The 19,153-nt window shown below is 49.3% G+C and overlaps 7 protein-coding genes across 7 annotated transcripts; 6 read left to right on the plus strand and 1 right to left on the minus strand.

The window, feature by feature from the left end:
• Positions 1-23: 23 nt before the first annotated feature.
• On the plus strand, positions 24-2,058 carry N7443_003276 (putative manganese ion homeostasis (Fr); the record flags this gene model as incomplete). The annotated part of the gene is made up of 2 exons (XM_056883332.1): positions 24-350; positions 409-2,058. 2 exons carry the CDS (start codon positions 24-26, stop codon positions 2,056-2,058), a joined length of 1,977 nt encoding a protein of 658 aa, XP_056745173.1.
• Positions 2,059-3,598: 1,540 nt separating this feature from the next.
• On the plus strand, positions 3,599-5,322 carry N7443_003277 (uncharacterized protein; the record flags this gene model as incomplete). Its single annotated transcript, XM_056883333.1, has 4 exons — positions 3,599-3,696; positions 3,752-3,989; positions 4,096-4,543; positions 4,592-5,322. 4 exons carry the CDS (start codon positions 3,599-3,601, stop codon positions 5,320-5,322), a joined length of 1,515 nt encoding a protein of 504 aa, XP_056745174.1.
• A 458-nt stretch (positions 5,323-5,780) lies between these two features.
• On the minus strand, positions 5,781-6,207 carry N7443_003278 (uncharacterized protein; the record flags this gene model as incomplete). Its single annotated transcript, XM_056883334.1, has 2 exons — positions 5,781-5,892; positions 6,068-6,207. The coding sequence occupies 2 exons, from the start codon at positions 6,205-6,207 to the stop codon at positions 5,781-5,783; spliced, it is 252 nt and encodes an 83-aa protein (XP_056745175.1).
• Positions 6,208-6,861: 654 nt separating this feature from the next.
• N7443_003279 (MBL fold metallo-hydrolase) lies at positions 6,862-8,034 on the plus strand (the record flags this gene model as incomplete). The annotated part of the gene is made up of 3 exons (XM_056883335.1): positions 6,862-7,214; positions 7,271-7,411; positions 7,467-8,034. The coding sequence occupies 3 exons, from the start codon at positions 6,862-6,864 to the stop codon at positions 8,032-8,034; spliced, it is 1,062 nt and encodes a 353-aa protein (XP_056745176.1).
• Positions 8,035-8,440: 406 nt separating this feature from the next.
• On the plus strand, positions 8,441-10,330 carry N7443_003280 (putative ab-hydrolase associated lipase; the record flags this gene model as incomplete). The annotated part of the gene is made up of 1 exon (XM_056883336.1): positions 8,441-10,330. One exon carries the CDS (start codon positions 8,441-8,443, stop codon positions 10,328-10,330), a length of 1,890 nt encoding a protein of 629 aa, XP_056745177.1.
• Positions 10,331-12,650: 2,320 nt separating this feature from the next.
• On the plus strand, positions 12,651-13,727 carry N7443_003281 (uncharacterized protein; the record flags this gene model as incomplete). Its single annotated transcript, XM_056883337.1, has 1 exon — positions 12,651-13,727. The coding sequence occupies one exon, from the start codon at positions 12,651-12,653 to the stop codon at positions 13,725-13,727; it is 1,077 nt and encodes a 358-aa protein (XP_056745178.1).
• Positions 13,728-15,409: 1,682 nt separating this feature from the next.
• Positions 15,410-15,730, plus strand: N7443_003282 (uncharacterized protein; the record flags this gene model as incomplete). The annotated part of the gene is made up of 2 exons (XM_056883338.1): positions 15,410-15,509; positions 15,588-15,730. 2 exons carry the CDS (start codon positions 15,410-15,412, stop codon positions 15,728-15,730), a joined length of 243 nt encoding a protein of 80 aa, XP_056745179.1.
• Between the last annotated feature and the right edge of the window lie 3,423 nt (positions 15,731-19,153).

Here is a 19,153-nt window from a genome sequence, read left to right on the forward strand (position 1 = left end):
CAGGCTTGCCTCACGGGCCAACAATGAGCTACGCCTACTCGCGCAGCGCGGGCGCTTCTTCCCTTCCTTCCTTCAATTCGATTCCTTCATCCGGAGGTCTGGTCAACCAGGCTTGTAATCGGGTGATACCCGCGGCCAAACAATGGATTGAGGAGGGTGTCGACACGATACGGTCGAGTAGACCGAGGACTAGGGACGAGGCTAAGAACCAGGCAAAGATGGTGTTGAAGAGCCTGTTTTCGATTCCTAGCGCCGTTGTTCTACTTTGGGTCTTTACGCTGTGGTGGGGCGAGAGGACCGTCTTCCAAGAAAGTATAGATGCTTGTGCTTGGGAGGCTTGGGAGACATGGGTATGCTTTGTTTTGGTCTATTTGGTTATGCGATGCTAATTTCCGTTTCTTTCTTTAGCCTAAAGGTGCAACGCCGCATCGTATTGCTTTTGTCGCTGATCCCCAGCTTGTCGATCCTCACACCTACCCTGGCCGCCCATGGCCACTCTCTACGTTGACCGTCCAATACACCGATCAATACATGCGACGGTCTTTTTCACATATTCAAAAGAATTTGGTGCCTGATTCAGTGTTATTCTTGGGCGACCTTTTTGATGGAGGGAGAGAATGGGCTACGAGCACGACCACCAGCCCGGAGGAGCGCTACAAGAAGATCGGCGATAGTTTCTGGAAGAAAGAATATGGGCGATTTATGAAAATCTTCTTGGATCCCTGGTTAAATCAGGAATATGAGCCGTTTGACAGTCGGGGTCGCAAATTGATTGCTAGTCTACCGGGAAACCACGATCTCGGATTCGGAAATGGAATCCAGGAGCCTGTTCGCCAGCGATTTCAAGCTTACTTTGGCGAAGGCAATCGCGTGGATATTATTGGAAATCATACATTTGTCTCGGTGGACACGCCCTCATTGAGCGCGCGAGACCAGCCAGATCCTGAGACGGGTAGCTCTAGTTCCAGCAACAAACTGGATGAACCTTGGCCACTTTGGAAGGATGCGGATGATTTCCTCAACCAGGCATCCTTGTACAAAGCGAAAGCTGAGACTGAGGAACTGTTGGCACTGAAGAATCATTCGGAGCAAGTCAAGTTCGAGCATCGCATCGTCGATGCAGTGGAGGATGTTATCAAAGAGAATCCCAAGCCCAAGAGCGTCGGCTTTCCTACTATTCTTCTTACGCATGTTCCTCTCTTCCGCAAGCCTGCGACCCCATGTGGACCGCTTCGAGAACGATCACCACCTGCTGCGCCAGGCCTGGAAGAAGACGAGCCCAACGCGCTGAAGATCACTGGCGGTTATCAGTATCAGAATGTGTTGACCCCGACCATCTCAACGGAGTTGGTCAACAAGGCAGGCCCCAATGTTGTACAAGTCTACTCTGGTGATGACCACGACTACTGCGAAATATCGCACCGCGAGTTCAACGGCTCCCCGAACGAGATCACCGTCAAGAGCATCTCATGGGCAATGGGAGTCCGCCACCCAGGCTTCGTCCTCACCAGTCTCTGGAACCCAATCGATCCTCAGACGGGCGAATCCACGCAAAAAGGATCCCAACCCACCATCCAAAATCACCTCTGCCTGCTGCCCGATCAGCTAGGCGTCTTTATCCACTACGCCGTGATACTCGGCCTAAGCATGGTCATCCTCTTCATCAGCTCAACCTACCACATCATCTTTGCCCCAGAGATCCCTTCAAGTGACTCCTATCTCCCCCTCACCGAACGCCGCTCCCACTCCCCCAGGCACCAGTACCAGGCCTCCGGTACGTCCAGCTCAACCCTCCCCTCTTTAGGTGGCCTCGCCAGCCGCGGTGGCCTCAATGCGCCCCGCTACCCCGGCGCCAAGTCTCACTACGATACTTATCGGGGTCCAGATCGCGACGATATCGGGTCGCCGGGCTTGAAAGTCAAGCCCATGTACCGGCCAGCCCGCGCAGTCGGCGTCCGACAACACGCACTATTCATCGGCCGGGATTTCATCCGATCTGTTCGCATCGTCGCAGGGGTTGTTTTGTCTGTGTACTTCATTTTGATCTGGCGCTGGTAGCCAAAACGAGTATAGTGTATAGATATCCATGGATAATAGACGAGAACATTCATTTCTCTAACCGTTCATGTGACCTGGAAAAGCGAAGAGTGAAAATCCTCCCCGCAATCATGTTCTGTTCGATTCTGTGGGGATGGACTTTGGCCTCACGTACAGCCACATGGAGACCTGAACACCCTGAAAACCTGCATTGTTATTCTCGGCGTGTCTATGGGATACGATAATTCACCGAGCCGGGCAAATTTCGGAGAGCTCTCGGGGAGCCATCGGGTAGCCCGTCCAATCCGGGCCACGGCAAAATCCCTCAAACTATTTAGGCTTCAGCCTAGTCTGGACACGGGCCGGTGCTGTTCCTGCCCCGAAGTACACGCGACTACATGCTTGAACATGGAGATGGCGTGTGACTCTATTTTCATGGCCTAGCTTTAGTCGGTGTACTCCGAGAAAAAACCTATGAAGAGATTTTCTACACCTCCACGATACAGGTGAACAGAATCAACTCCTTGCAGATCTCCCCTAATAAAATCGTAAAACTAAACAAGGTTTCTGGCCCGAAGCCTCCAACACCCGACGCCACATGTAAAGCCCCATCTGGTGTCGGTGAACATCCCTTTGAGACCGCCGGTGAGCTGATTATCCCGTGTCATGGTGCCATAACCTGAACCTTTTTTCATATCCTTGTTGATCGACCATTTCTAGCGCAGTCGATTGGTTTACAAACTCTAGATCCTGGGGGTAATGCATGGATGATTCTGGGGTTGGTGAAACCTGGAGATGAGGTTCGAGGGTATGGACCCTTGTTCCCAATACGATAATTTCTTGCACTAGGAGGTTCCCCGGAGTAATTGAATCTAGATCATCAAATAACTCCAGCTTTGCAAATTGAAAAAATAGTTGCCACGATCTAATAATAACCCTTGTGTTGGGGTGTCAAGGAATGTGCCCAAGTTGGATCTTCCCCGATGCGGCCAGTTCTAGCCATCAACACAACCCAGAATTGACCTGTTTGCAGCACAGCCACCCGACGACCACATGATCTTATCAACTTGACACTATCTAACCGAAGGGGATAGCCTACGGATCTAAACCCGAAAGCAGTCTCGGTTGTCCTGGCCCTCGCCGATCCAGGTCTCTGCCAGATCCACAAGCCCCTTCTGGAATATCGTGGCGTCCACGCTTCGGGTCAGGAATCAATTGTAGCTCTTGTGTATTGCCGCAACTGGTCCACTCGGCGAGGCCGCATTAGCCCCGCCGCTTTCTCCACCTCCCCATGTTATTCGTCTCGTGCACATGGGGTTTGGGGGTTGGGGGTGTTTGCTGGTTTCGGACTGCGGGGTGTCTATCTTTGTCCTTTGCGGCGACTACATAAGGTGTCTGGGTTCCCGCTGTTTGTTTTTCTATTCCCTGTGTTCTGATCGTCTCTATATTCGCTTCTTTGGGTCTGCTGTGCAGTCTACAATACTTTTGGTCGTTGTTGGCCTCTCTATCTACCTACTCTTCTCTTCTCTTCTCCTTTCTTATTCGACTCGACTACTTTACAATGGGCTTTGCTATTAAGAAGCCGGCCGATGCCACTGGCTCGGCCATGCCGGCTATTGTTATCGGCTTGTTCGTTGCTTTTGGTGGTGTTCTCTTTGGGTATGTTCTCTATACTCCACCTTTTGTCCCCAGCGACCCAAATTAACATCTATAGATACGACACCGGTACCATCAGCGGTATTCTCGCTATGAAATACTGGAGAAGTCTTTTCTCAACAGGCTACGTCAACCCCACAGATCACTTCGCCGATGTCACATCCTCCCAATCATCCATGATCGTCTCCCTGCTCTCCGCAGGAACCTTCTTCGGGGCCCTCGGTGCCGCCCCCATCGCAGACAAATTCGGCCGTCGTCTCGGTATGATCATAGAAAGCTTCGTCTTTGTCTTTGGCGTCATTCTGCAAGTTGCAGCTACATCAATCCCCCCTCTTCGTCGCCGGCCGCTTCTTCGCTGGTCTTGGCGTCGGTCTTCTCTCGGCCACTATCCCCCTTTACCAGTCCGAGACGGCACCCAAATGGATCCGTGGTACTATTGTCGGTGCTTACCAGCTTGCTATCACATTCGGTCTTCTTTTGGCTGCTATTGTCAACAATGCTACCAAGGACCGTATGGATACTGGCTGCTACCGTATCCCTGTTGCGGTCCAGTTCGCTTGGGCTATCATCCTGGTGACGGGTATGATCATGCTGCCTGAGACTCCTCGCTTCCTGATCAAGCAGGATAGACATGAAGAAGCGCTCAAGTCTCTTGCTCGTCTTCGCCGCATGGACATCAATGACGCTACTGTTGTCGCCGAACTGTCTGAGATCCAAGCCAATCACGAATTCGAAATGCGTCTCGGTAACGCATCCTACATCGAGATCTTCAAGGGATCTATTGGAAAGCGTCTCGCCACCGGTTGTGCGGTCCAGGCTCTCCAGCAGCTCACCGGCGTCAACTTCATCTGTACGTCCCCTCCTCCCCATCCCTCGAACCCCATACTAATAAACTCAGTCTACTACGGCACCACATTCTTCCAGAACTCTGGCATACAAAACTCCTTCGTGATCACCCTGATCACCAACATCATCAACGTGGTGTCTACCTTCCCAGGCCTCTACATGGTTGAGAAATGGGGTCGCCGCCCCCTCCTCCTCTTCGGTGCAATCGGCATGTGCGTCTCTCAACTCATCGTCGCCATCGTCGGCACAGCCGCAAGCTCAGCAGTTGCCAACAACGTCCTCATCGCCTTTGTCTGCGTCTACATTTTCTTCTTCGCATGTTCCTGGGGCCCCGTCGCCTGGGTCGTTACAGGCGAACTATTCCCTCTCAAGGCTCGCGCGAAGTGTCTCTCTATCACTACTGCTACAAACTGGCTGCTCAACTGGGCTATTGCCTACGCTACTCCCTACATGGTGAATAGTGGTCCCGGAAACGCGAACCTCCAGTCTAAGGTGTTCTTTATCTGGGGCGGATTCTGCTTCATCTGCGCAATCTTCGTGTACACTTGTATTTATGAGACCAAGGGGCTGTCCCTTGAGCAGGTGGATGAGCTTTATGCTAAGGTTCCCGTTGCCTGGAAGTCTGTTGGCTTTGTGCCGAGTGTGCATTATACGGATGTTAGGGATGTTGCGGGAGATATCAAGGCTGGTACGCTGACTCAGTTGGAGAGCGAGGCTAATGAGAAGAGGAGCGGGGAGCATGCTACTCATCATGAGAGCATTGCTACTAAGATGGAAGTTTGAGGGTGCGTTGTGCATGAGTATGGAGTACTGGTTTTGGTTTTGGTTTTGGGCTTAGGAGAATGCTGGTCACATTTTGATTTCTTACATAGTTTGATGATTAAGGGCTTGAGACATATGCGTGCATGACGAGATGAATGGATTACTATTCTCATTTTTTTACATACATTTTGATGCTCCAAAACCCCTGAAAATTTATAGAAAGCGTAATTTCAAGCCAAGGAACGAAGAAAGATGTGCCTTTGACGCCTAGTATACTTAACTGTAGCTGCAATGAAATTCCTAAATAAAATCTCTACTAGACGCCTTTGGGCAATGTGGCAATCGGATTGCTGCCCTGATCAAGCTTGGAGCTGTAAAGTGGATATTGACAGGTTCTTCCGGTCCTTGCGTACATAATTGAAATTCAATCTCCAAATTACGAATAGAAAGATAATACAAGCGTCTTTAACGCATCAAGCTCACTCCCTCTTACTCTTAGAGCGCTTCAAAGTCCAATCCCAATACAGACCGGCAGCGGTTAAAAGCCCCATAACAGCCTCAAAAGGTGCAACCTTTGCCCATTCACCACCACTGTTATGAAAAACAAAGGTCGCTATGAAGCGTCCAGGAACTGCGGCTATCATCATGGGGATATTGTTTTGATAAGTTGCGATGGCGTAGAATGTACCCAGTGATATGGATGTCATACTTGTAAAGCGTAAGTTTCCCCGCATACCATCCGAGTAAATATTGTCAAGGAGCATACCCAATCGCATGAATTGTGCCATTGCTGAGACCTGCAAAGGCTGGATCGGGCAGACTTTCTGGCCATATCATGGTGAAGACGCCACTGGCTAACAAGGGGGCGGCTTGAAGGCCGAAGATGTACTGTGAAGGCGATGGCATTTTCTGAGAAAATGAATGTCTTCTATATGATTAAAAGCAGCTATTCAGCATCCCTCAGTCCAAATAGCAAACAGGAAAGTTGGACAAAGGTCGAGGCAGAGATGAGGTGAGATTGTATGCGGGGTCTGATCGGAATCCGCTACTCCGCTTGAGGTTTAGCCTCAAGGTTGAGGCTTGATAGCCCGCCCACTTAGTAACACAAACAATTTGTTCTATCTAGGCCAGTCCTGGTTTTATTTTAAAGGTTAAGAGTATTTTGAATGTCGCAGTCGTGATGATGTAGTACATTCCCAAATGCCATTCATGCGTCTTGGTTTCAATTATACTTCATCAAAATATCGGTCCGAGTAATGCGGCGGCGTGAACCAGGGTCTTGCAATATTCTTCGCCGTGAAAACCGATGTCGTGCGATTCATTGAGCCTGACTGATTTCGTTTTCTTTGGTCAAGCACAGTGCGTGGCAGTTGGGACCAGACTTGCAGACGATAAGTCATTTCGTGATTCAGTTGTCTCTTTTTGGACTAGATACCGGGCCGAGATGCGGGGACGACGAAAGATTAAGATTCCAGACCTGACATGATTCCTGTACCTTTTATAGCTTCCACCTAGGTAGCATTGACACTTCGTATATCTGTATACTCAGATCCTGCCCTGATGCATGTCACTGGAGACTTCGTTGTGCCCGCAGGGGACCAGACAGTAGAAGTACGGATCATTGATTCTACCACAAGGATTGACAACCTGGAGTTGAGAGTCTTGATGGAACCACCTATCAATGGGTTCCATTATATGCCAACCATGCCATCGTGGTCATTTTTGATTGAACACCCTTCAGGCAAAAAGGCACTATTTGACCTCGGGGTCTCGAAATCATGGAAGTCATTTCCTCCTGCCGCTGTTGGACATATTGATGGTCTTGGATGGGAAATCAAAGTCAAAGAAGAGGTCATTGATATCCTTTCCCGAAATGGAGTGCGTCCAGAGGAAATATCCAGCATTATTTGGAGGTGCGGGACCCCTCTTGAATAATATTGCATCGTTACATGAGATTAATGATTGATAGCCACTGGCATTGGGATCACACTGGAGACCCCTCCAGATTCCCTTCGACTACAGAGCTGGTAGTTGGCCCGGGTTTCAAAGATGCATTCCTACCTGCGTACCCAGAAGGCCAGAACTCTCCCATTCGACAGCTTGATATCATGTTAGTAATAATGCATTAAATGGGCACGCTATAGGTACTAAATACAGTTATACAGTGGGAGATCATTGCACGAGATAAACTTTGAAAAGAAAGATATTCAGATCGGTCGCTTTCGTGGCTTCGACTTCTTTGGCGACGGATCCTTCTATGTTCTCGATACTCCTGGCCATGCAGTTGGACATCTAGCTGGACTTGCGCGAACTACTAGCAATCCCGACACCTTCATCTTCATGAGCGGCGACCTGTGCCACCACAGCGGGGAAATTAGGCCATCGAAGCATCTTCGCATTCCTAATGAAGTGCACCTAGCTACACCGCAGGCTGCTTTACCCTGTCCTGGAGCTCTTTACGAAAATTTGCAGATACAGCGACAGAGATCTCCAGATGAGCCATTCTTTGAACCCTTGATGGGTCTAGATATACCCGAGACGATCAAGACGATCAAAAAAGCACAGGACGCGGATAAGAGAGACAATGTCTGGTTTATATATGCCCATGATTCTATATTACATGGAGTTGTCGATCTCTTCCCTCATCCAGCCAACCATTGGAAAGAGAAGAACTGGAGGAATCAGACGTTATGGGCATTCCTGCGCGACTTCGAAGCGGCCATCAACAAATAAATATGCCCATACGCTTGTGTGTAGACAACCTGGAATGGCCCTGTCGATATACAGACCTTTCATTCTTTTGAGGGTTTTATAGAGCATTTTCGAGATGTCTTCTCATGGAACCGTTTATATTATTTTCCACGCAATCTTGAAATGAATTTTCGACCACTGTATGTAACCAATGGGTTTTTTTTTATATTTTCGTCCATCACATGCCTCAGGCGTATAGCATTGCCCGATGTGGAATCTGACTCAGCATGTGATTGTCCCCTGACCCGAACGGGAGTCTCGGCCTCGGCGGGGAGTTACTTCCCCGTCGCGTGGTACATTCCTCTGGACTCTACGCCCTTTCGAACCCTCCGCTAGGTCTTCAAGATGCACCTTAGTGGTTCAATGCCACTTACCTAGCCCCATGACCATGCCGGTCACAATACCCTTACAAACCCTCTCCGCACCTGCGTCCGCAGGAACAAACGACTTGCAAACGGTACATATTCGCTCGACAAACTCCGATATGTCCTCTACCCTGCAACATGAGCATAAGGGAATATGCACCTGCGGATTCAAAGGCAAGGCGGCTGCAAGGGACCGGGTGCCCGTAGCCGAAAAGCATGGCCCTTCATGCGAACTAGTTCTCCCGGTTGAGTCGAGCCAACACCCTCTATTTCCACCGTTGCCTTCCTATGGTCCCCCGACCTTCGCTCGAAATCTCCGATACTATGCGATACAAATCATCTCGTTCTTTCTATCGCTCGCCTTCCTGTCGGCCATTTTTGTCGGGGCGTTATTGTGCACAGTCGGCGCCGCAATCTCGGACACTGTTTCGCGATTGAAAGGCAAGAATCCGGCTTCTAAGCGGATGTTCTATGCGGAGGAACAGACGCGCAGATTGGCGAGGGCGAATTCGGATATCAAATGGCATATTAGAGAGCAAAAGAAGTACGTGGATGAAGAACAAGGTCTGGACGAGTGTCCGCCGCTGGAGGGAGGGAAGGATCGAATTGTATGTGATGTCGCCTACTACGCCAGACGGGTAGGGCTTGATGTCGAGAAGTTTCGTGTGCAGACCGAAGATGGGTTCATCATCAACCTGTGGCACGTTTATAACCCACTGGAATATACTGCGCTGTCGCCGGAGGAAAGACGTGAGCGCGGACCTGGTGTATTCGATCAGAAGAAAAGACGCACATCATCTCGGACCAATCGTCGATATCCCGTTCTTTTAATGCACGGATTGCTGCAAAGTGCTGGCGCTTATTGTACCAATGATGACGATAGCCTTGCATTCTTTCTCTGCAAATCCGGATATGATGTCTGGCTTGGCAACAACCGTTGTGGAACCACCCCCGAGCACACAAGTCTGTCACCTTCTGATCCACGTATGTGGTCCTGGGATATCCGACACCTTGGAACTCTCGACCTGGCTGCTCTGACATCCCGCGTCCTATTTGAAACAGGATTTGACAAGCTGGGCTTGGTGTGCCACTCGCAGGGAACAACGCAAACATTTGTTGCTCTCGCAAAGGAACATCGACCCGAGCTAGGGCAACGTATATCTGTCTTTTGCGCCCTCGCCCCAGCAGTGTATGCCGGTCCACTCGTGAGCAGGCCATATTTCCGCTTCATGCAGCTTTTGTCCCCTGGAATGTTTCGCCTCTTCTTCGGTATTCATTCCTTCATTCCTTTTATGCTCACTGTGCAGCGTGTGACGCACCCGAAGATATACGGCACTCTCGCGTATTGGGTTTTTTCATTCCTCTTCGGCTGGTCCGATGCGCGCTGGGAACGTGACCTTCGACATCGCATGTTTCAATTCGCTCCTGTCTATGTCAGTGCCGAGACTATGCACTGGTGGCTTGGTAGCGAAGGTTTTTCCAAACACAGGTGTATACTTTCCACGGTCCAGGATTCCGCACGTGAAGCCAACGAAAATCATCGGTCTCATAATGACACAGGAATTGAACATGGCGACGATCCCAGCGATGCATGTCTAGGTTCCAGTGAGGATAAGGCCTGGTTTGGTCCTCAGACGCCCCCATTCGCACTCTGGATCGGCGGCTCCGACGCGCTTGTAGATGGGCGGAAGCTCTTGCATCGATTTGATAGTGGTCGTGAACCGGATGTCAATGTTGTGTATTCAAAGGTCATCGACGAGTATGAGCACCTGGATGTGCTCTGGGCTATGGATTCAATCGAACAGGTTGGCAAAGAGGTCCGCCAAGTTCTTTTCAACACCATGCCCGAGGATGCGCGCAACATCTGTAGAATCCCCCGGGGTATCAACCCTAGCTTGTTGGATAGTCAATAGAGTTCTTTTCAGAGGCAGATGTACATATCGAAGGTCGAGTCGTCCCCATATCACGAATATCATGCATAATAATATATGGAGCTATCTGTCGAGTATTAGGATTAACGAATGCATAACAAGTGGAATTGATCGTGATGTGTTTTCCCACTACGATACGATTACTCATAACGATGGGGATATATTCCGAATATCCCGCTCAGGGTTCAATTGGTCACGTGAATCATAGGTCGAATTTTATATCGTTTCAACAGACAGCATTTTTCGGTTTATCGACCCTTTTACTACGGGATATGTACAACCAAAGATAACTTGGGCTCATTTATTGCGCTGTAAGTTATCTCTGGTTTGGAACTCGCCGTTGCTGCTTCGAAAATTGCGGGTGGCATACATCCTCGTGAACGGAGATTTTTGTCTGATTCTTTATCTGTACTTGTGAAACAAAGGGATTACTAGCCATTTATGCACCTTTAGGACAATTCAGATCTCCACCTTCCACAGTGAGCCTCAGTTTGACCCGACTAGTGCATGATTTCAAAGTCTGCTTCGAGATCATTGTTGACCTCTGGGCAGATAGCTCATCCCCGGTTTTCGAGATAGACTCTGATTACTGGCACAGTAGATGACCGTGATTCTTTATAGCCTCCAGCGAAGAAATAGATTATTCAGAATCCCACGCACCACCGAGTAAGTCCCATAGAAGCTGAGCAGTAGCGAAAGCAGTTGTGAAAACCGGGAATGGGTGAATATTAGTCACAAATCTGTGATTTACAGGGCTGCATCACACTGCCAAAGTAGGATTGGGAAAGCCCCCGAAGGTACGATTGACGCAAAACAAAATCTAGACCGAGTTTTGACCAGCTCGACACACTTGAGCAACTCCGCCTTCAAAAAACTGACGCTTTTAAGAAGGATTTTGGTTCGGGGAGTTGAAGTGACAGGGTGATTTAGCCAAAAGAAGTGTGATTCCACGCATCGGTACGTCAATATCGAACCTGCGACACTTTCTTCAACGTTACTTCACACTTCCTACTCGCGCACTCGCACTTCTTCCTTCCCTTCTTTTATTTCATTGTTTTCTGTCTTTCCTTCCTTTCCATCTAAGACCTCTCTTTCCTGAGAGTTTTTTCAAGATCTCCAGTGAGATCATCTTGCATCGAAGTTGCATCGACTTCTTTCGATTAGGACACACAACTTTAAGCGTCTCTCTCATTGCGCCTTCATTACTGGACCATCTTTGCTTCATTTACCTCTTGCTCTTGCTTTTTATACACGCTCACTGCGCTCTCACACCCTTGTGCGTTTCTTCTGATGCTGGAATCGCCTTCTGGACGTTGTCCACATCCCTTTTCCACAGTCAGACCTACGCAGACGGTCAGGTTTTGCTGTCCTCCAGAAAATCTGCGGTAACATCTTCATTCTAATCGCAGTGTCAGTACATTGGCCCATTCCATTAAACGCTGAGTGTGCTCATCTTGTGAGTGCAAAGTTGACCTTGGTGATCAGCGTCACAACTATCCTGGTCGACGCCATGGTCAATTACCTCGCAAAGATTGCAACTGTAAGTACTCCTGGGCATTGACCGCTGGCTGCCTATGATGATTGATGTGCGGTTCAGTTGTTGCATTTTGCCGTAATCGTGTGGAATGCCTTCATCAATTTCTGCTTTGTCCCAACTGTGAGTTTGATCTCATACTTGTCTTAAACATGCGTGGTCTCGACTATGCATAGCTAATATGACAATGCAGATATTGGGAGTCCCTTGGGTTTTGTTCTCGATGTTTCCTGGGCTCGGTACCTTTGCAACCGTGAGTAATTTTCTACTTGTTGAAACTCTATGACTGACATGGGACGTATAGATGTTGCAATATCTTGTGGCCACCTGGGTGGCCTTGTGGAACTTCCCGTCCATGCCATCTGTAAGTACCATGCCTATCCTCAACATTGCATGCTAATATACGCATTCAGCCGCTGTCGTCCTTCTTGGTCATGTTTGTAGCTATGGCCAACTTTCGTTGCGTTGCAGGGGTGAGTACTAATGCGAAGCCCAGTACCAATCGAGTAGCAAAGTCACTGACTTGTTCCTGTATGAGCAGCTGCGATTCCTCATTTCTCATTTTCCGCGCTCTCGAGTAGCTCTTCCGGCCCCGATTTACACCTGTCGGCATCCTGTTCCTGTTGAATCGACTACCACACTTGTGCGAACACTGTATACATTTGCTATTTGCATAGCTGACAAACTTTTCAGCCGCCGAGCAAGCATCTTCCTCAATTTCTTCATTTTCTCAGGCTGCCAAGCGAAATTCGCAGAATGATCTGGGCCATGGTACTTCCGAACAGGGTGGTTGAACTCAACATCCCTGAATTCGCCGTGCGTCCTGGTGACTGCACCTTTGCGTGGACATCAATTGTCAATAACAAGGCCCCGTTGGTTAGCCAGGTATGCTGGGAGGCTCATGGTGTTGCTTTGAAGCACTGCACTCGTAAGTCTGATAAGCAGCGAGCAAAGGACCTCGGCCTCAAACTTCCTCATCAGACTTCAGATGCCGGTCCGATGCCGGTCTCTTTGGTCTGGTCCTCCAATAATCACCCACTGGTGAAGCCAGATAAGGGTCATCTATGGTTCAACGCGGCGCGTGACACTATTATTCTCTATCACAGCCCTTACTGGGAGAGAAGATCGGCCTGGTTTGCTCTCCAGTCCCGTATAGCACTATATGGGTACCTTGCCGCCGATCGCGCCGTTTACGCTTCCATGTGGAACCCCTGGCCAAGATGCATGCGGCATTTTAACCACCACGTGTTGGCTAGTGCTCCCGCTGTTCCCTGGGCTGACCCGATCTTCGTCTTGAGGATTGTGGCCATCCACGCCACTGAGGAAGAAGCAAGGGTCTCTGGTCTATTCGGGTTTTCAGGCGACGAGCATATCCAGCTTATCGATCCCCGGGATATCAACCTCCTCATGGAGTTCTTCTTGCTGACGAGAGCTACGTTCCACGAACAGGGTCCGAGTACCGTTGCTTTCTTCGAAGGGTTGCGAGCAAACGTAGGAAAGTGGGAGTCGCAAGTCATGGCATGGAGGAGAGATGCCATGACACGCGAGTTGTGGCTACTATGGATAAAGGAATACCACCAACATTTCTCCGGGATCGACCACCCGGAGGATGTGTTCTCAGGTCCGAGGAGCCGCCATGGCGTCGACCTGGATATGAGAGATCCAGCCTCGTACCGATCCCCGTTGACTCATGGCCCTATTGATCTCGAACAATACGGCCCCAACGAGAACCATCCTTGGGTTGCCGATGCCTTGGCGAATCTGCCCACATTTCGCCACCGGATACAATTCCGGCACTGCGCTCTTCGCTGCATTTTAGCACCCACGTGGTTGACAGAGGCTTAATCCAAGAGCCTATACCGACCAGGGGGGAACACAGTGCTGAGTGCCGTCACAGGCTATAGTCAGTCGTGGTGTTGTGGCTGGGAGGGACGTGGAGATGCGGTGATAATGCGTGGCCGGTGGTCTGTCATGCGGATGTGCAGATCAAGCAGAACTGATGCCTTGCTTCAGGACTTCTGGATCATGTTGGAGATGCCAGTGAGGTGATGCCACTAACATTCGTTGTTTAATAATGAATGAATGAATGAATGAAAGAGTCTCTTTATGTTCCAATTATGCAGACTTCAACATTAAGGTACAAGTGATGAAGCGTGCAAATGTCAAGCTATAATTCTGCCGTTCTCCACCGGCGAAAAGGCACATCTGGTGATCCCCGAACTCTTCCCGGCACTGGGCGTGAATTTATGGCCAGACTAGGCATCCGCAACTCGTCTTCTGAGACATATCTTCGTTCAAACTGACCCTTTGGACAAAGAGCGAAAAGAGGCCTTGAAAGAGCTTTGAGGAGATGTCCTGAAACATGTTGAGTGAGACAGAGGGACAACTCTTAGGATCCGAGCGATGTCTTTAAAGATGACAAGAGAGATGTTCCCAAAGACATGGAGAATAATGCGTATCAGGGCGTGCTTCAGAATGTTCATAAGGACGTTTCAAAGGTGGTAAGAATGACGTGTCTAAAGAGATTGGCCGACCGAGCAGTCTGCCGCTTGAACCTGGTCCCCTATTGCCTAGTCCCCTATTGCATATCATCCTATCGAAGCTACTTCCGTTCATTCGTAGCTCAATATCGAAGCGTCTGTTCAATCTCGCTCGACTTCTGCTGCAACAGTGAGGCTAAAAGCTTGCCGGGTGGATCCGCACCCCACAAAGAACGCAGCCATCCCCAGATTTCCAGATTTCCAAATTGCGAAGTGGGACCCTCCCGTACCCCACTCCTCCGCTCCTTTACCCACCCTCTATCTCCTACTCTGAAGTCCATCAAGGCCGTAGCTCGTAAGCCGTGGGCTTCAGAGCTACTCAAAAAGGACATTCCAGAATGATACCCTGTCGAGTTCCAACTCAAAAATTATGCTTGTCCTCGGTGGCATGATTTCAGGGGAAGCGACCTATGATCACATTCCCTTCGTTTCGTATCTTCTCTTTGTGTCATGATTTGCACATAATCTGGGTGTCTAGTGGCTCTGCGGCGTATCCAGCCAATCACTGCTCAGAGGTTGACGCCAGGTATGCGGAGGTGAGGGTTACGAGGGCCATCGAAGGCTACTCTGGGCATCCCCGATCATCAATGCGATCATCAGCCCATTTCTTCATATCAACTGGGCTTCAAGATCCATATTAAAATACCAAGGTCTGCTAACATTGATTAAAGGGCTTTAGTATTATTACCAGCATCTGTAGCCCCTGAGGTCATCTCGTACAGTCTCCAGGTCTTCGTCATTCAAGACACCGCTGAAACTCTACGATTGCCACGGCGCAGGGATGCCCCGGATGTCACCTTTGGCCCTTTTGCCACTGTCAACCCCGCAATCAACTGTCAGATGATCTCCTTCTATAAAGCATTTAGGGGTACTTCTCCTTGATTCTTCCTCGTACAACTCTCCACTCCACATTCAGTCCATCAAGATCATCACAACCACATCATTTTCCATCACCAATACATCCATATCAACACATAAACACACAAGATGTCAGCACCTGTCGGACCTATCCTTGCTCAACTTCAGATGCTCCCTGCTCGCTCGAGGCAGGGTCTTAATAACCTTCGTCAACGACTCTTCCAGCAGGGTACGTCTACAGTCCCTTACATTTTCATCAACCCCTATCAAGAAAACCATCAGTAGGACGCAGACTAACAGCATCCAGGTGAGAAGCCAAAGAAGGAAGGCTTGCCCCTTCGAACTTCCTTCAGCATCCATAAGCCCGTCTGGGTGACCGCTGGCGGTGGTGCTTACACGAGCCTGGCGGCCGTCTACCTCACTATGCGCTATTTGAAACATGTCAGGTAAACGCCTCGAAGTGAGGCATCTTCCATTTGTTTACCTCGACATACGCTATCACTTCGCTTCATCAACTATGCCACTATTGGCCCCTTTTGACCAATCTTTTTTTACAATCTCGACACTCACCCACTATCTCAACCCGTACTGGTTATGGAATACATCGGAGGATGAATGCTTAGGCAGGGCCCTTTCTTTTATCTCAAGATTTCTTCTCTCGCCATAGACTGGCAAGACAGTTCTAGAGCTCCAGGGCTACTATTACCCTCGCTCCCTTTATGTTACTACAATCGCAATGAATCCTTCCTTTTTTAGAACCGCGCCGTAAGAATGACCTTGGCTATTCCTATTTTGGCATCTTCGTAGTCTTAAAGGCGTAGTGCCATAGTGCCACCACTACAATACCCAAGGTGGTCATCATGACACTTCAACGTCGCGGAGTTTTGTGAGTTTTGTGGGTTTTGTGCTCGCGTGCCCTTGACCTAGGAAATTTGCCCAGCGCAGTCAGATTATCTTATCCATAGAATCTAGCTGGGCAGCCGAGATTTTAACAAGCGAATGTAAAGCACCCCTACGCGTCCATGCCTAACAGATCCAAGGTCTACCAGCCCAACTTAGTGCAGCTCGCCTAGCCCAAAGTACCAACCCGGGGGGTCTGAAATGACCTCGCACAGGGAGTGTCGAGCCACTGGTCCAGCCAGCCCCCATTCCCAAAAGGAATCGGTACAAAAACCGGTCCACTTATTCGGGTTAGACTATGCCATAAATGGCCTATCATGACCCCCTCTCTTACTCCAGGCGTCGTCACTACCCAGGGTGCGGTCAGGAGATGATTTCATGATTCTATGTATGGCGGCGCTAGGGTCTTGGCAACCCCGCACTCTGCGATCTAGGTGGGCCACTTTTATTTTTGCAGACTTCAATTGCGACCGTGGGATTTAATAGGGATTCTGGTGTTCGGTAGGGCAATATGGCATTGAGGGGTTTTTTTTGAATAATTTATCGGCAAGGGCGGTTGTGATCTCACGACTGGGTGGAAGAGCGAAGGAGTGTGTGGACCGCGGCCATTCGTTAGGTCAACCTGCGACACCACCAGCCCCTGAGGTATTACTTTGAATGCTCCTATGACTAATAAGGTATGTGACTTTTTGGTGCTAATTTACCGGCATTTTCTATAAGGGGTTATCTTGATGTTGATTGTTGCTGGTCATGGATATCTCCTCCGTCGAGCGATGACACTAAACACTTTCCCAGTCTACGTATTCAATGTAATAGCTCCATACCCGGACGAAATGTTTGCATTGCCTTTCCTTGAAAAGATCTACTTTCACTTCCAGCCTAGTCAGTCCAAAAGTTGAGTTCATGCGTGCATTGGACGATCAACTTAATTACCCTTCCCCAGGCTGCAAAATTCTCGACGAAATCCGACACCTAAGATTTTCTCATATCACAATTGTTGAGGGCCGCACTGCACTCAAACTATCGCATTAATCTGTCATTTGCAGGCGATACAGTTTTAGAATTTCTCAATGAATGCGATGCACGGAGTGAGCCCACGAGGAAATTGACCCGACTGTACCTCAACTACCACATGGGGATACGTCGACGTGCCGGCTATCATCGAGATGTGCTATTTTGTTCTGAGTGTCAGCTGGGTCTCGACTGACTGTTCCTGTCTTAGTCCCTACTGTCTCGATCAACACGTAGATAAGGCGGGCGTGCATCTTCGAGCCGTCGCGATCATCTTGTATTATGATGAAAGCCAAGAAGGATTAAGCTTTCAATGGCAGACGCGTGATGGATTAAAAGGGGAATAAAGCACTTGGCTTGTGCACACAAGATGCGAAACGGATTTGATGGATTTCGTTACAGAGCCCGCGAGGTACCCGAAGAAGCTTGGGCATCTTGGGCGAATAACCGACAGTCCGCGACTATCATCAAACCCACTCAGACGTACACAGCCTCTCGTGTATACAGAAAAACCAACCAGTCTATAACTCGCTCATATTGCCGGCGACAACTTCCAACGATTGCCAATGTTCTTCAAGTTGACAGTATAGCGAACGCCACAAGGTGTCACCATCTGGGCGATAGTTGCCTGTCTAGACAACGTGATCGCCTCCCTAAAACCTCCATACAGAAGAAGGACGGCCCCATCCGCCTGTCATAGCCTGTCCGGACTATTGCCTAGCCGATTCGCGGTGGACCCATATTGAAGCCTGCCGCCCCCAAGGTTCCTAAAAATGGATCTACGAGGATCCCGAGTTTCAGGATCCCACATTTGTAATCAAATCATTTTCCTGCTCGTCAACCTCCTCGGAGGTACCGGCTTTCATAACAAGGCTTTCATACATACTAAGCTGTTCTGTAACACTGCATCTCAACCTCGACGCCCGATCCCGAATCTAATGCGCGGGGTCGCGAGAGTGCCCTCCCGCTTCTTCTATAATTAACATGTGTGTGATCTAGGTGTAACCAACCCCTCCTCTTGCCGTTTACCCTCCAAGGTCTCTTGCTCAGTTGACATCCATTTTAGCTCCATGTGCTTCGAAGCGAGCTTTAGCAGAAAACACCACCAATAGCGGGATCATTCTCTACCACCCGCAACCGTCAACTCTAAGACCTCGGCCATTTCTCCAATAGCGATGCCGCGTATATTGACCGGGTAAGAATATGTATTTTTAGCTCCGATGGGCGGTGATAATCTCTGGAATTTCCTTTGTAAGGCTGGCTTAAATCCGAACCTCCCCTCGCGCGGAGAACCTTGAAAAGGAAGAGGCAGATGACGGAGTGTGGAGTCGAAATTGCAGTCATTTCTCTAGATCCCATTGTGGAGTTTCCATAATCCCACTCATATACGCAAGACGTACTGTAGTCAGTTTCTTGATTCTGTGGGAGGATCCAGTCAAGCTTGGCTGCGGAAGCTTAGCTTAGACGCTGCAGTTCTCGTCACACACGTACACTATTTATAGCCCTGCACCAGAGGTTGAATCTCAAATTCCGTTTGTAGTTTCCCTTGATCGTTATTAAGGTCTGGTTGGCTTTGATCGCTGATTTATGTCGCTATTTTCTCTGGTTCTTGCTCGGTTGCTGTCAATTACGTGGATCTTCCACGATACTTGGTGAAGCTTAATTCACCTTGATATTGAGGTGACCCCACACCTACCATACTCTTCATATCATTGGAGGAATGGGATGTATTTTTGACATCAATTCCATCTTAGCCGTTAACCCGATTCCTTGCTTCTATGTAGGGCCGGCTTGCCTGAAATTGCTGGGGATAGTAATCGAGGGGTTGGAAGTTCCTTGTTTTCAAGGGGTGTTGATGCGTATGGATCTAGAGAGCGAATCATGTAGGAAACGCCGACTCGGGTTCCGGTATTTGGGTGCATCGCGATCTTTGTGCATTTCCCTGCGCATCTCTCTGCACAT

Source organism: Penicillium atrosanguineum (assembly GCF_028827265.1).
Source record: "Penicillium atrosanguineum strain IBT 20685 chromosome Unknown utg000002l_segment0_segment0, whole genome shotgun sequence".
Taxonomy (NCBI): domain Eukaryota; kingdom Fungi; phylum Ascomycota; class Eurotiomycetes; order Eurotiales; family Aspergillaceae; genus Penicillium; species Penicillium atrosanguineum.